The sequence below is a fragment of the Dasypus novemcinctus genome, chromosome 26 (genome assembly GCF_030445035.2).
Source record: "Dasypus novemcinctus isolate mDasNov1 chromosome 26, mDasNov1.1.hap2, whole genome shotgun sequence".
In the NCBI taxonomy this organism is placed as follows: Eukaryota; Metazoa; Chordata; class Mammalia; order Cingulata; family Dasypodidae; genus Dasypus; species Dasypus novemcinctus.
The window spans coordinates 22,979,037-22,996,015 of record NC_080698.1 but is presented as its reverse complement, the minus strand read 5'-3'; the positions used below and the strand labels follow the sequence as shown (position 1 = coordinate 22,996,015).

At 38.7% G+C, this 16,979-nt stretch overlaps 1 protein-coding gene across 4 annotated transcripts in view; it reads right to left on the bottom strand.

Annotated features, from left to right (window-relative positions):
• PTPRG (protein tyrosine phosphatase receptor type G) overlaps window positions 1–16,979 on the bottom strand; it is a 698,663-nt gene that overhangs the window by 295,474 nt on the left and 386,210 nt on the right. For all 4 annotated transcript variants that reach the window (XM_058288185.2, XM_058288182.1, XM_058288184.2 and 1 more), the window contains exon 3: window positions 4,906–5,085. In XM_058288185.2, the coding sequence (XP_058144168.1) occupies window positions 4,906–5,085 (180 nt within the window). The remainder of the gene's footprint in view (window positions 1–4,905; window positions 5,086–16,979) is intronic.

The window sequence follows — 16,979 nt, the reverse complement described above, 5'->3', positions numbered from 1 at the left end:
TCTTCTTTTAGGAGGCACCGGGAATCGAACCATAGACCTCCCATGTGGTAGGCGGGAGCTCAGCACCTAGCCTGAGCCACATCCACTTCTCTGTCTATTTAATTTTAATCAGAAAGCCTCTTTGTAAGGGAAATGACCAATTCCTTAGTGACACAGCTGAAATCAGAGCTAAAAAGAACCCTTGACCCAGGAATGATAACCCTTATCCTAGTCACCTATTAAGAACCATTAAGAAGAGAGGTAGGGAATAAAAACAAAAGTCATGGTTTGCTATTAAGCAAGTCTGGAAATTCCAAAACTAAGTATACTTGGGGAATTATCTTGTCTTTCATTTGTCTAGGCCCTCCCCATTCAACATTATCAGAGACAGGAGATTTCACTGAAAGGAGAAAATGATCAGGTAATCACTATCAACACTCAAATAAATGCACACAATAAATAAAAACACTTTTTCAAACTTCAGTTCTCTACTACAGCCAGCTATAAGGAAGGAACACCAGCAGAAGGTAGGTAAAGAGTGCCGATGCGAGAAGCCGGGTGTGATAGCACACAAAATGGCAGAAAAAGAATCATGACCCAAAGAGAACAAATTCAAGGAGGAGACACAAATGGAAAGGGGGGAGAGAAAGAAACAGGAAAAAAAGTGAAACCTCACAGAGACATATAGAGAAAGACACATCTAGACCATCAGGCACATGGAATACAAAGCACAGAAAGTAAAAAAGATATGAAGACAGACAAATATATACACAGATTTCCTAGAACCTTCCTTCCCAAGGTCATGATGGCTAAAGGCTATCACATGCATGTTTCACTTGGGCAGCCATGCTACTACCACGGAATCACATCTTAAATGGAGGCTAAGTGGTAAAGTCCATGAACTTGGGAAGGAATCACCTATCTTGAAGATCACCATGGACCCCCTTAAGGAGCCCCAAATGGCAGCTGGGTGCTAACTCTGGGTAAGACTCGCATCTGTTTCTCCACCAGCCCTGGAACAGAATGGGGGCTCTTCAGGGGTCGCAGGGGCAGCAGATGGCATAGACTGTGAGCTTCAATGAAGGACAGAGCACAGAGCATCTTTCAAAGATGGACACTTGACTGGCCTTGGGGAAGCCTTACCCTGGCAGGGGAGTGGGTGGGTGCAGGTGGCTTTCCCTGGGGGAATCTTACCCTGGGTATGAGCAGAGTTGGCAGAGCCACACGCTCCCCTGACACCATGCTTAGCTCATACTCTCAGGGAAATGGCTCAGCAATATAATATGAAATTGCTCCTGGCCTACATTTCTACATCGATGTCCCCCGCAATCCACTTTCTCTTATTAATTTAACAACTATTTCTTGACTCCATCTGTGCCTGACACTATGATAAATGCAGTTATATAGGGAAGAATGTAGGCAAAGAGAAAAATACAGTAAACCGATACAAAATGGGAAAGTGGATGTAATATGCATTATGGCAGACACATTTCTATTTGTCCTTGGTGTGGGATGTGAGAAAAAGTAATGTGGGGGAAAAAAAAAAAACCAAAAGCTCTCCAAACAGTTAAAATTCATAGGAGATCATGGCTTCCACATGTGCAACAGAAGCTCAGTCTACTCTAAAATTCCGATCGTTTAGCTGGAAGCTAATGATAGGAACAGCAAGATTATCTTGAAATGCTCGTTATCTTTTCTTCCTATAAAAATCAAAGAAAGGGAAATAACTTCGGATGAAATCAAATGAGAACTGGCACAACAGACAGTGATAGCTCCTCCAGAAAAAAACGACGACGACAGAAAACCAGAGACACTATCTGTCTTGTAAAGATATTTCAGACAACTTTTGAGAAGTGGGCTAGGTTACCACCAAGTCGCTCTATTGATTGTGCCAGATTGAATTTATAGCACTCTCAGGGGGGTTAAGATAGATGTGAGCATTAAAGCTGTTTTATGGGAAAGTTACTGTCTCTATGTAATAGGCCATTTTAAATATTAACTTTCTATCTTCATATTTTAATATCCAGAAGACAGAGTCTATTTTGCAGACAAGTGACCTGTAAATTTCCATTGGAAAAAAACAAATACTCCCTCCTGAATTTATGTTCTGAAATACAAGGCTCAAGAAAAGAAGTAGGAGAAAAGAAAAATATATGTTGCTTAAAAATTATGAGTTAAGAAAACGATTTTTCTTCATCTATGTCTGCAAGACAGTTATAAAATGAACAGATGCAACAAAGATCTTGTGGCTTATGATATGTGTTTTGATTTAAACTTTTCATTCATGTGATAACTGTAGATTCACATGCAGTTGAAAGAAAGAATACAAAGAGAGCCTTTACCCAGTATTCCTTAATGGTAACATCTTACAAAATAATAGTAAAATGATAGGAGATGCTTCAAAATTAGATGTATCCTGCTTGTTTTTCTATACCACTACCTGTGGAAATTCTCTCTCCCACCTTTATGTAAGCCACACAAGCACTGTGCATTGTCTATGTACTGGTCAACTGAATTTATATGATCCAGAAATGCAACTGAATTTTCATTGCTTCAAGAAATTGGAAAATTTATGAACTCATTTGGCATTTTAAGATCTACAGAGACAACCTAGTTATACAAGTGAAAAAAGTTCCTAAGTTTGTGTTTAAAAGAAAAAAAAAAAGACTACCACAGGTTGATTTCTGCCCAGAAATTTACAAGCCACCACAGGTCAAAAATTTCCCAAGAGAATAAAAATCAATTCCATGCTCTTGTTTTAGATGGCATGTATTTGGTTGTCACTTCTTAAAAAACCCTCCTACAGCATCATCTTAAGAGTATTTATGAGATATTGGCCTATCTCTTATGCATGAATTTTATAGTTCTACGTACAGTTTGAAAAGTAACGAGGATTTATTTCCACTTCTCAGAAAGCTGTGCTTCTTCTGAAATCCCAGAGACAGATGCATTTGTATGGGGAAGGCTGTACTCTAAAATCAGGCGCATAAACTCAAATATGCAACAAGTTGTGGATCATGCTAGGGAGTTAGCAGTGACAGAGACTGATAATCAGCTTCTGGGGGACCAAGGTCATGAATCAACGTGCACCGAGTGAACCCTCCACACATCTAAAACCTGTCACTGGTGATACCGAGCCGAAAGCTGTCACTGAAACGTGTTATCTTTGCAGAAGGCTGTCAGGCATTGCAAGTCAAGAAGAAAATCGTATCAGAGAGCCCAGTGAATTGCCTTTGGCAGACTGCCAGAACGTGGCACCGAGTTGGCAATCCAGCTCACACCCAGAGCGGCAAAGTTCCTGTCCACTCCACTCAGATTGTCTAGAGTGTGATATTCCCATTACAGTTCTCCAAAGTACATCCACATTTCAAGTACAAAGAAATTCTGAATTGTAGCATTAATAAGCACACCATCTATGGTGGTGCAGTAGGGAGGTGAGGATAAAAAAGAAAATACAAATAATGTTATTGCTATAAAAATTTTTCCTGAGCAGCTGCTCAAATGGATCAATTTCTAGGGGATGGAAAACTGCTATAAAGCATGAAGGAAAACTGTTTCTGGGGGACGTTGTAGAAAAAAGCCCAAAGCCAGCATCTCAGACAAAAGGCTGAGAATCATCTCAGACAAATGCTGGTGTGGAGAATGGAAGTGGATCCCCAAATCTGCACGTGCAGCCAGAGAAGTGAAAGGAAAAGTCAAGCCGCTAACCCAAAACATGAATGAGACTGAACAGCTGTGACAAAGTCATAGCAGCCTACCATGAGAGCTAAAAGCAAGCAAGGCTCCTGAAAGAGATTATCAGGAAGGCTTTTTGGTACCATCCTTGGTTGCAAAAGGTTCATTTTAAAAAGGCAAACTTATTTTCATGAGCTGATGTTATAAGTAGTTAAATAGCAGGATATAAAATGTATCTTTAGATACCCACAGAACCCCAAGCAACCCAGGGCAGAGATGTAATGAAACATGGCAGGAGTTTATTTTCACATTGAACAGTAAGACATAGCAAGGTGTTCTCTGCTAGTTACCATAGAAAATCTATAAATTGGTAGTTATGTAAGAGTGATAAAAGAGAGGTAGCACTCTGCATTAGCAATGATGTAAACAGGATGCTTCATAAATCCCCAAAAGACAAGTGGGACAGTAAAATGAGGCAGAAGAAGGAATGATCTGGGGTGAAACACTGTTCATCTGCACTCTGATATAATAAAAAAATATATTAACGGAGCAAAATGTCAATGAAGACAAGGGCTGCATTTCCTCTTGTGAGTTTGGCAAAACACTGTCCAAGAAAACTTTCTGCAACAATGCAATATTCTATATCTGCACTGCCCAATATGATACCCAATAGCTACATGTGACTTTTGAGTACCTGATATGTAGCTAGTGCAGCTGAGGAACTAAACTTTGAAGTTTATTTAATTTTAATTAAATAAATTTTAAATTTAAATAGTCATGTAAACTAATGGCCACCATACTGGACAGAACTGGCTTCTGAAAATCTGGGTCAGTACAGGCTAACTTGGGCAGTACAAGAAAATCTCACCTCACAAACCCCCCCCGCCCCCACCCCCCATCAATGCGCTAGTAGTAGTTAGAATTAATAACAATATGAGACACATATATAGTGCTGCGTTATAGAATCATTCCATCCACTTTACACATAATGGTTCATTTGGATATCACAACCCTATGGGGCTGATAACAAGTTTATTATCTATGTTTTGCATATTTTTCAGAAACTGAGGTAGAGAGTGGTTAAATAATTTGCCCAAAGACACACAGCTGTTCTGGTGTGTCTTGTTCAGTTAGAAGTTCTCCACAGCAACATACACTGTTTAAGGAGAAAATCTTGGTAAAGGTAAATTCCAGAGACATCCAGAACTATTTCAGGTTGATCTGTGGACAGGTAAGGAAGACACAGTCTACCTGTTTTCCCTGTGTTTTTCATCCAGGTTTTGTTAGAGGATTCATTATCGAAGCCATCGAGCTGCAGTTCTTGGTACTCTTCGCCAACCTTTGCATGCTGGTCTGAAATGTCTATAGGAGACTGGTGGCGACCCCCGCAGCTGACACTGGACGTGACCCAGTGCTCAGGACCGTAGGCACCTGGCAAAAGAAAACAACACTTCAATGCTAACGGCTCAAGGGTCAAGGATAGAAGGAGCAAGACCTGGGAAGTGGAACCCTACATCTCCCAAAGATGAGTTTCCTGCCTGTCTCCCCTTGAAAGAGGCCAGAGTGTTGACAGCTACGGAACAAAAGCCATTTGCTTGATGTGGCCAGAAGGATTAAGGAAAGACATGTTACTTAAAACAGTTTGCTTCTTGATTTGCACCCTAACTTTTCTAACTTTGCCTTCAATTAGATAAAGGAAGTTGCCTAGAAGGGCATTTATAAAAAACTTATTTAAAATAAGTTTTCTAAGAGAGAGCATTTATTGATGAGAAACCAATGTAGCATATTTTCTTGTTCTAAGCAGTGTACTAAACACTACCTCCTTCTTAACTCTTAAGGACTTTGTGAACAGGAAAAAGAAAAAAAAGAAAAAATTTAAAGCAACCCAAAACTGGATGAAAGCCATCGCAAATAATGTAGGTAATGAGGCATGATTTTTCCTTTGGCAAATTGTGAAAGATTTTTCAATTTGGCCAGAGTTTATCTACTTGTGTGTAAAGCCATTCACATTCCCTCCTCACTCCCTCTTCCCCGCCCTCTCTCTCACAGGCAATGGGCATAAAAGTTTCTATCAGACTGCACTCAGTACTCATGTCACTAAAACATATTTGGGACACATGCCACAGAAATAAAGGAAGAGACGACGACCAAAAAGTATAACTTTCGGGTAATGCTTTGGGTTGAACTGTGCTCCTTCAATCAACTATGCTCACCCGCAACCCCGGGCACCCATGAAGATGACCTTATCTGCAGATGCAACTACTTAACATAAGGTCCAGCTGAATGAGGGTGAGCTCTAAATCCAGTAACAGGTGTCCAGACACGAAGAGGGAAATGTGGACAGAGAGAATGTCACTAGGGCACAGGGGGAGGACGGCCACGTGAAGGCCGAGACGGACACTGGCCTTGCGCTGCCACAAGCCAAAGGACTCCAGGGGCCACCAGAAGCTGCCCGAGGCCAGGAAGGCTCCTTCCGTAGAGCTGGCCTTGCCCACACCTCGATTTCTAACCCTACAAAAACAAGACATTTCTACAGTTTGAAGTCATCCAGGCCGTGGTACTTCGTTAGGGTAGGCGTAGGAAACCAAGATAGGCACCGATCAGGCAGAGAGAGGTGGGGACAGCACAGTGCGTTCACTTCTTCGCAAAAGGAAGTATAGATGGGACAAGTTGATAACAAGTCCTGAGATTTTCCTGCACCCTACACCTTTGACCTACGTGACATAAAGCAGGAACAGCTTGGTGAAAAGACCACTTTGCTGGAAAGAGTAAGTTGAATCCCTTTTTGAGAATTGGATATAGAATTAAAAGTCTAAACTTTACAGTTTTTAGGAGACACAACTCAGGCTTCCCAGTCAATAAAGTTGAGTGTTGTGTTTATGTGCACATGTATGTACACAAGAACACATATGCACAACTCATGAAACTTCAGCTTTAAATTTCTTCACAATCAGAAGAGGATGAATGGCCAAAATGATTGCAGAGGACCGACCCATCCACCAACGAGTACTCTGACACATCCTCTATACACCTAGCCTGGGATGTGGAGGACACAGGAACCCTTACCATCGGCCTTCTCCTAAAGAAGAGCCACGTCTGGCACCCATCCCCGCTGCCAAGCGCCCATTTGCTGTGTTTTCCCCATTCCCATGTCTGACATACTCCACAGCAGTTATCAACAACGATACCTTCAAAAAAGAGGCAAACACAGAGAGCCTTTTCAGTTCTGGTGGTGGAAGGAAGCTCCATGATCACAAGAGCAGTTGCTGCAGCTCTCTAAAAATGGCACTTACTCTTGCTATCCAACAAATAAGCAGGCCCAGCTTTTTGCCTACTCTTCCATCTTAATTCCAAACAGTAAGATTAAGAAGGACTCTCAGAAAGAACATCTTTATTGACTGGCAAAGATCTAGAAACCTTGCAACACCTTCAAACATCATTTACAAGCACCATAACACCTTCTAGAAAAAGTTAAAATCATCATTCTCTTTCTCGCATGTAGGACTCCAACTGAATTTGGAAAGGTAAAAGGTGTTTTAATCATGTGGTTTTATCTCTTGGTCAAGCTCCCTAAGATGTGATGAGTCATAAATGAGCAAAGTATGCATTTGCATGTTAAAAAAAAAAAAAAAAAGAATGAAGTACCTGTCTGATTCTGGTCAAACTTTACTTCTTGAGTTTATATATTTGAAGAAAAACATGGGGGAAAGGGGACATGTTAAATGACCCAATTATCACTGTTTAGATTTTCTACCAGATGGCAAAAGAATCCATTGAAAAATTGAATAATGTGATTTTATATATATATATCTCTTTTTTTTAGGCGGTACCGGGAATTGAACCTAGGACTTCGTACATGGGAAGCAGAGGCTCAGTCACTTGAACTACATTTTTTTTTTTTAAAGATTTATTTCCTCTTCTCGCCCCCACCCCAGTTGTCTGTTGATAGCTGATCAAAACATGAATTTTGGTTAGCCACAATTGGGCCTGTAGATCAAGATTATGGAAACTCATATTTAATATCATGTGTATGTGTACACACTAGTACACACACATAGGAAAAGCCTTCGAGAAACTCATCGGTCCTAAATAAATCGCACTTAATAAAGAAAATTGCTATGGGGCATGGTAAAATAAATTCAAACAGGTATGACTCCAATGAAACAAGAATACAAGCCATCATTTGTAAAAACACACAGACATCTGATAATTACCCTAGTATTAAAAAACATTCTCTGCAACCTCTGAAAAGTACTTGCCATTCATATTATTTCTCATAACCTTCCATACAAGGATGAAATATAATTTAGCACTCTATAAGAATATAATCAGAGCCCATACCAGTGGGATTCATTTATTCACTGGTAACAATCTGAAGATTTAAGCAGACTACATGCTTACTTTCATGCTTCCACCCAATATACGTTCAAGTGCAATTTTAATTGAAACTGATCTTCCACTTCAGATTTTAAATTAATTCTTCTTTGGAGTGCTTCATGCTCCACACACCCTTGCCTTGCAAAAACCCCTATGTCATTAGTGGAGGAAATAGAACGCTTTTTCCAAGCTTGCAAGTATTGATTACCTATTCTCACATCAAAGCACCATTGCCATTCTACACTGTATAAATCTCTTTGGCGTTAAGACACTTTATAAAGGACGGAGAATTATATCATTAATCATTTGCAGTTGCACAAGTCTCCCAATATTGAATCTTTTGTTTTTGAGAACTTTGAATAAATGCTTTTAAGTAAAAAACATGACACTAAATAAAGACTGTGTTTAACTTAAGCCAAGTTTTTGGGGAAAAACAATCAGCAAGAAGTTCTCTCAGGTATGACTTTACCCATTTGAAATAAGAAAGGGGAAGCTTTTTGCATTTCACTTTCCTCTTATTCTTGGAATGGCCACGTATTTGCATTTTGGCTGCTGACAAACTATTTTGAACAGTTCACCAACTCGGACATCCCAACCATATAACAAGGTTGTATTTCCAGAAGGGCTTGGGGGGAACGGATGAGGGCGGGGTAGAGACCAAAGGGCAGTCTGGGCTGCGGAAAATAATTTCCCGTTCAACTGTTGGTAGGAAATCTCACAGGAATTAGATCTTGATGGAGACACATTGGCAATCGGTAAGTACCAAGGGAACTTCACAGTGTTTCTTACTCAACCTATGGTAAAAAAAAGGTTTTTTTCTTTTTAATGAATTCAATGAATGCATCTGAAACCCCTTACTAAAGGTCTGATCTTAGTTTTCCTGGCCATTGATCAGAGAGGCATTTCAAGAAAACGTTCAAGGGTTCCATGATCTCCTCATACTGCAGCCTGGTTCCTTTGGATCTCATTAGCACTACTGTCCTTCATCGTTTACTCCTTGATACATTTGCCCAACTAGGTGGTAAATTCCAGGAGAGCTGGTTCCTCCTTTGTCTTGTTCAACTTTATACTCGGGTCTGGTACAGAGCCCTACATATGGCAATTACCTCCTCCATATATTTTCAGTATAAATAAATGCCTCAGAACTCTGTGAATGTGACAGAGTTCTATCTTATAAAGACACTAGAGCATGTTCTCTGTGCACTATTTTGGTTTTATTTTTATTGACCCGCCTGCTGACTTCTTCCTCACTCCCTTGAAGTCAACGTGCAAGATGTTATCTTCAAAAGTAAATACCCCTTTTCTCTTCATTACTACATTAAATTAGACTGAACTGAAACAAAGTAAAATAATCTGCAAATAAGTGACTTGTATGAAAGAGCCTGTATGCAAATTTACCAAGCCCTCCCGGGGTGACTGTGTTGTTTTTGTTTATGTTTTTTAAGGAAAGATTGTAGCAGAACCATTGCTTTCAATGTTTTTTTGTGAAACATGATTATTTTTAAAGTTGTCTTATTGTTTTCTATGTTTTAACAGACCTCTCAAACAAAGTCAACCAAGGAACAAAATTAGTCTTGTTAACCAATCCATCGCTATATTTATTCATTTAAATATTGACTAAACACTTAGTACCAGGAAAAGAGTTGAGAAATTGGTGTAAGGGAACATAGTTGCCCCAATTCCCTGTAGGTTCCCTTGGAAAGCTCTTGGGTAATTTACTTAAAAGTTGTCTGTGTCTCAGGCTCATTTGTGCAATGGGGAAAAAATCAATGGTATTCATGTAAAAAGGTGGTTTTGAGGATTATATGAGATAATCCAGATGGAATACTTCTCCTCTTTTATGGTAATGTTATTTATTGTGTGTGTATGTATGTATTTATTTAGGAGGTGCCCAGGACTTTGCACATGGGAAGCAGGTCCTCAACCACTGAGCTTCCTCCACTCCACCACATTCTTTCTTTGTTTTTATTATTTTATATACACAAAGGTTGTCATATTATTTTGGCATGGAAAGAATTTGTACAGAGGGGTTAACCTAAAGAAAAAAGAGCAAGCATAGGTAATATTTCATCATTTTAAGGTGATATAAAAAAACTTACATGAGGTTGGAGAAATTCACCTTTAAAAGTTACAGTTAAGAAACATTATTAACTTAATTTATGGCTCATTTATGCATTAAAATAACCCACTTCTACCTCCTTAGCGTACCATTAACAAGTCACTGTATTTTTCTCATTCTGAGTTGCTACAATTCAGAAGACTAGCATCAGGAAGACATATTTCTAGAGTAGGGCGAATAAATCACACAGCTGGAGATTGATTCCACCTGGCCTCTTTAAGGCAGACATATTTCCTCAAGTGAAAATAATGGCAAATACTCTAAATCTAGGCTCATGTCACAAGATCCCACTTGATGTTTACTGTTTCTTTCAGGCTGATTTTAGCCCAAAGAACTGGGTTGACAAGTATGAGTTTTAAACCAAAAGTAGTTATACTGAAAAAAAAAATCAAATAAAATCTGAGAGAAATAATATCCCCTCATTCCAAGCAATATTGCTTTAACAAATAAATATAACTGGTCAACAATAAGATTTCTCTATAATTTAAGTGAATCCTCTTACTTCAGTATAGTTCTATGCTAGGGAATGATATGAGGAAAGAGAAAGAGAAGAAAAGGTTGTATTTTTAGAGCACATAAATCATACTTTAGTCTAAAAGCAAGGAATTTCAAGTACTTATCTATGATTCACATTCTAAACATTTGTTTTTTTAAATACATAAGAGGTTCTTTACAGAAAATAAGCATACACCTGGAATTTAATTTACCACAATATATCCAAATAATGGTTTCTATTCACTAAGAAAAAGCCATTAAAAATAATGAATTCTGTCTAAATCTAATTAAAAACAAAACTAATATACATGTTATGTGCTGTTTCAAGTCAAATATGCTTATTAATGCCTCCCTCAAGAAACTTTTATCAAAACTATTACCTGGATCTAGGCTTATTGCTCTGCATCTTGTTGTCTACTTTTAACCAACAGCCACAATCCCAAAATGCATGTATTCATTTTTTACCTAGTTTTATAATTAATGTTTTTCATCCCAAATCGAACACAGATGTTTAAATTATTCAATTTTTTAATTAAAAAACTTAACAGGATTCAGCTTACAATTCTTTTGCATTCTCCAGTACTGGTAGCTTAATTATCTTTTGTGCATTTAATGTTATATATATAAGAAATGAAAAAGGCAGATAGCATTCATCTTGCTGATCTCCATTGTTTTCACTTTATTTAAGTATCATTGTAAAGTCATTCATCTATGCAAATAGGAATATTTTAACTTTTAAGCCAGTTAAGAAAATGTAAATTTACCTTCCATATAATAAAATACGTTGTCAAACTTTTGGTTTTCAATTTAGGGGCTAAAAACTTAGTTCTTCTGCTTCACATCAATGGTGTATTTTAAGGCAACTACCAATAATTGACAATAATAAAATACCAGAAATGGTAACAACTTTGATCATTTTTTAATGATTATCTGACTAACTTCCCTGGGTCTCTATTTTAGGACTGGCTGCTAAAACTAATTTCAGGTTAAAAGTAAAACAAGGCTAATGTCTAAATTGGGAGGAGCTCCAGGTTCTAATCTTGTCAAGATTATTAGAATCTGTCAAAGCCTCTCGGGAACCTATTTCCTGTTGTAAAAATTAAGGGTATTTGAAAGAGCAACAACTACCTGAAGAACAGAGCCACAGGTTTCGAGGCCAAGTAGAGGCTAAAAAGGAATTGACAGATTAGAGATGCCTGCATGGATGTATAAGGTGCAAGCAAGTAAGGCCTGCACTATAAACACATATGCTATTAAGAGACTGGAGGGGAAGCGGACTTGGCCCAGTGGTTAGGGCGTCCACCTACCACATGGGAGGTCTGCGGTTCAAACCCCGGGCCTCCTTGACCCATGGAGTAGCTCGCCCATGCGCAGTGCTGATACATGCAAGGAGTGCCCTGCTATGCAGGGGTATCCCCCGCATAGGGGAGCCCCACACGCAAGGAGTGCATACTGTAAGGAGGGCCGCTCAGCGTGAAAAAAGTGCAGCCTGCCTAGGAATGGCACCGCACACACGGAGAGCTGACACAGCAAGATGACGCAACAAAAAGAAGTGGTCACAGAAGAACACAAAGCCAATGGACACAGAGAGCAGACAACTGGAGGGCGGGGAGAGAAATAAATCTTTAAAAAAAAAAGAGAGAGAGAGACTGGAGGATTCTAAGAGTCTTTCAAAGATGGGAAGTCTGTATCTATGCATATGTATATGCTTTCCAGGATTAAAAAGTTGTATCTTTCAGGTTAAATCTACCCCATGTCCAAACAACCACTGAAAATCTCCACCACTTATCCAACTCAAAATCAAACTAGTGTTGATTAAAGTTGGGCCAATTTTGGTTTTGCTTCTTGTGAACACAAAATGGAATTGGTTACAATAAGCATCTAAGCTATTAAGCAAAAACTCACAATTCTTCTTTTCCAATGCCAAACAAAACTAGATAAGTTGGTTCCGGAACTGAATTTTTCATCCTTCAAGTAAGGTCTATTTCAAGCATCACTCTTGTCAGAGATTAGTTCAATTAGAATTCTGACTGTCCACACAGACATACCCTCCACTCTCAACCAAGGACTGAAATGGTCATGTGGCATCCTGGAGAAAATGCTGAGCAAGGAAACTGACAACTCAAATTCTAATACAAAGATGGCAAATAAGCTTTAACTCACATGCTCCAAATGACTCAGAGTGGATGATTACCTATTGGTAAAGGTGAGTTCAATTAGCAATGTCTGTCATGGGTGACAGAGGGGAGAAGGATGACAAGCATGTCACATAGCTGTTCTTTCCTGATTCAATTCTGGAAAGAGTTGAATGTGGCAGGGAACAAGTCTTAAAATGATTCAACTTACATGAGAATTACAGGGGTACATCTGTGGGTCTCTAAAACTGCTAAGAATTCTAAATTCTGTAAGAACTCTTCCAGCAAGAGCTGGAGAAACAAACAGGCATATAACACATTTGTCAAAAGTCTAGCCAATATCCAACCGCAGCTGACACATTCCTAAAAGTAACCACAGAGTTTTGAGGAGGATTAAATAAATTATTACAGGAGCGTATTTCCAAAGGTACTTGGCGTATACTAAGTGCCCAATTAACATTATTATCTATACTTTCTTCTGGGGAACCATTCCTCCTTCAGAAGGCTGGGATGATGTAACCTCACCCTCATCTGCTGGAATTGAATCTGGCTGATATTTGGCAAAAAGCACAATTCCATTCTCCTTGACAAGAGATTGACTCAAGAAGGGGTACTAATCTAGGATTAAAGCAATTCATACCTGGGATTTTCCCCATCAGTGGAGTGGTTTGGGTTATCTCATTTAAAGTGAGGCACTAGACTTTTGTTCAAAGCCTGAGGGAAAACAAAATGGCTTCCTGCCCCCGAATATGAACTAGGAAGGAGGGCATGAACTTGCCACCAGGAAGGAATTAGCTGGAAGCCAAAGTGGACAAATAAAAAGGCAGGAGTAAGAGCAGGGAAGAAAAATAGAGAAGAGAGCCTGATCAAATCATGCCTGACATTTAAATTTCATCTCTAGACTTTTCATCCTTAGGGGTCTTTATGTTTGAAGCAGCTTGAGTAAGTGTTTTGCTATTTATAACTAACAAATATAGGAGATATTCAGACTGTTGGTTTAAGAAGACTAACACTTTATTCGAGGCTTTCTACATTCATCACTAAGAGAAAAATGTCAAATTATATAGATAAAAATCCAGAATGCTTACTGGATGGAATATATCATGATAACATCTCCTGATTCCTCTCCTCCATCTCTCTCCCCCCTCTCTTCCTTCCCTAAAGGAGAGGGATAACTGGCATAATGGCTTAAAGATCTCATTTAGACAAAAGGAGAGGTAACAAGCTCTGAAGTCAATTGCTGTAAATTTTTACTTTGGTAACACAGAGGTCAAGGGATAAGAACCCTCTGAAAGTCTTCCTAGGAAGAGCTGCGGCTCACCTGAACTCTTCTGCCTCAATGGTATATCAGCACGAAAGCCATTATGTGGGGGAGGCCTGCTGAAGTAGCCCTGCATTATTCTGAAAGGTCAGAGCTGCATCCCAGGGAGGCAAACAAAACTGATAGTGAACGTCTGGTTTAAACAAGGCTAGGATTTCCTGTGTTTGTGTGGAAGGACTTTTTCACACCATGGCTCTCTATTATCAGTATTAAGCTCCATATTTTCTTTAAGAGACTCAGCTCCATCCATTCTATGAGACATTCCAGTAACAAGTGGAAAAAAGAACAAACAAACAAACCAACACCCAGAGACAGAATTGGTGAGTTTGGTATTTGGGAAGGCGAATGATCGAATACCTACCCACTGACATAAGGGCTGAGAAGGAAAGGACAAGAAATTAAAGGCAGTTTTATGATGTCCTCACTCAACAACCAAGGGGCCTGGTGTTGATGGAGTTGAGGACCCGGAAAACACTTGAGAGGGTGGAGACAGGATGAGGGCATGCTCCCAATTGTATTATCTATTAAATACTCCCTGGGGAAATGTCTAGAAATAAAGTGCCACATCTATGAGGTAAAACTAGAACAACATGATGGGTTCCATGTGTCTCTGTCACACTTTGAACAAGTGACTTCAACTTGTAGTGTTCTCCATTTCAATAAGCTGATAGTGTAAGTTCCAATAAAGGGTATCTAGAAAGGAAACTGGAAGGATTTCGCAGAAGTTGTAATGAAGAAAGAACATTGACAGCTCCCTTCATTCCACCTAATCAGGGGTCCTTTGCTGACAGAGCTTTCTAAAGTGACATCCCCATCAAGTCTCTCTTTCCTTAACATTGCTAATTTCTCTTCCTAGTACACAGTCCAAAGACAAAAGAAGCTCCATGATTTTTTGTTTTGAACCCAGAAGACAGTTAATACACATGTCACAGAGGACCAGAACAAAAATGAGGCAAAGGAGGCATTCACCTTGGGTACAACATTTAAGGGGACCTCGAAAAACTGAGGCATCAAGACAGGTAATATTTTAGCACAATATTTTAAAAAATCGAAATGAACGCCTAAAAGTCCATGATGAACAAAATGTCAAAGTTTCAAATAAAGACAGGATGAGTAAAAGTCCTGTGCAAAAGGCACATTGGAACCTGAGGCAAAATGGAAAGTTAGCAATCAAAATTAATGCAACGAAATCACATTTGTCTTGATTACTGAGCTTTTGTTGCCCTAATTCCAGCCCTACTATTAAAGGGCTGGGTGAAGAATGACATCAACGGTGCATCATCCATTTGGAGAATATTCCAGGCACTATGATGAAAAACTTTCTACATTTTATCTTCTTGGTCCTTTTAAGAAATTGTGTTGCGTAGTAGTTTCTCCATCTTCCAGATAAGGATATTTATGTTCAGAAACTAGGAAACTTAACCTCATGTAGGAAGTGGCATAACAAGTACTCAATTTCAAGGAATGCACCCGTAAGGAGAGCCGCCCAGCGCAAAAGAAAGTGCAGCCTGCCCAGGAATGGCGCCGCCCACACTTTCCCTGCCGCGGACAAAGAAACAAGACGCAGCAAATAGACACAGAGAACAGACAACTGGGGGAGGGGGGGAATTAAATAAATAAAAATAAATCTTAAAAAAATATATATATATACCATAAAGTGGAAAAGATCACTTATAAAAAAAAAATGTTTGCAGACTCCTTCTCTAAGACCCCTCAAAATACTGTTATGTATTTTGAAATGTATGTCATACGTACATGTGCATACCTTATAGCTTAGAAATCTGCTTTACCCCAAAAACCACCCTAGAAAAATATGTGTATTCACAAGAAGGCATATTACATTTCAACAACGGTCACAATATGAAGGAATTGTTATAAATTTAAACATCCATTAGTGGCAACTATGCAAACTGCATTATTATATGCAATAACTCAAAATAGATAATCTTACTCTAGGATAAATTCCAAATGTATCAAAGATTTAAATATTTAAAATAAATAAATATAGGTAATAGAATTAATCATGGGAAAATTTGGAGCAGAGGAAGCACTTGCACAAATTGTGTAAAACCCAAAAATGAGAAAGCACTAATAATATCAAAGACATTAAAAGAAATTGTAATTTTCTGCATGGCAGACACCACCATAAGAAACATCAAAAGAAAAAGGACAGGGGAGCAGACATAGCTCAGTGGTTGAAAGCCTGCATCCCATGTATGAGATCCAGTGTTCAATCTCTGATATCTTTGAAAAACAAAACAAAATAAACAAAGGAAAAAACCAACTCTCATTGGGGAGGGGATGTAGCTCAGGGTTGAGCACCAGCTTCCCACGTACAAGTTGCTGGGTTCAGTCCCTGGCACCTTCTAAAAAAAAAATTGACAGAAAAAAACATTTATAGTTCATACCATAAAAGGAAAATTCTGCTCCCTACAAGTTAAATTTTTAAGTAAAGAAAATAAGAACATGAATAATGGTTTGCATAATATGCATGATGTTTGTTCACAAAATGGGAATATAATAACCATATATACTTATCTATATGTCCAAAAACTAATCTCTGGAAGCATATTTAAGAAATCACAAGACCTCTAGAGGAAGGGAGAAGAGAAACTATATTACCTGGTTAAGACTTATATTTATTTAAAAACTAGAAATTTTAAAAGGAGACTTGGAAGATCCCACACCATTCAGTAGAACTAAAGAAGTTGCAAAATAATTATTACGGAACCATATCACATAAATAAAAAACAAATACAAATTAAAACTAATGACGTAGCATACACCAAAGATTGTGAGGAACCCTTGCTAAATTGGTAAGTGACCTCTGGGGTAGGATGTTAGTTTGATCTATGAAGATATTTACTTTGAGAATTCA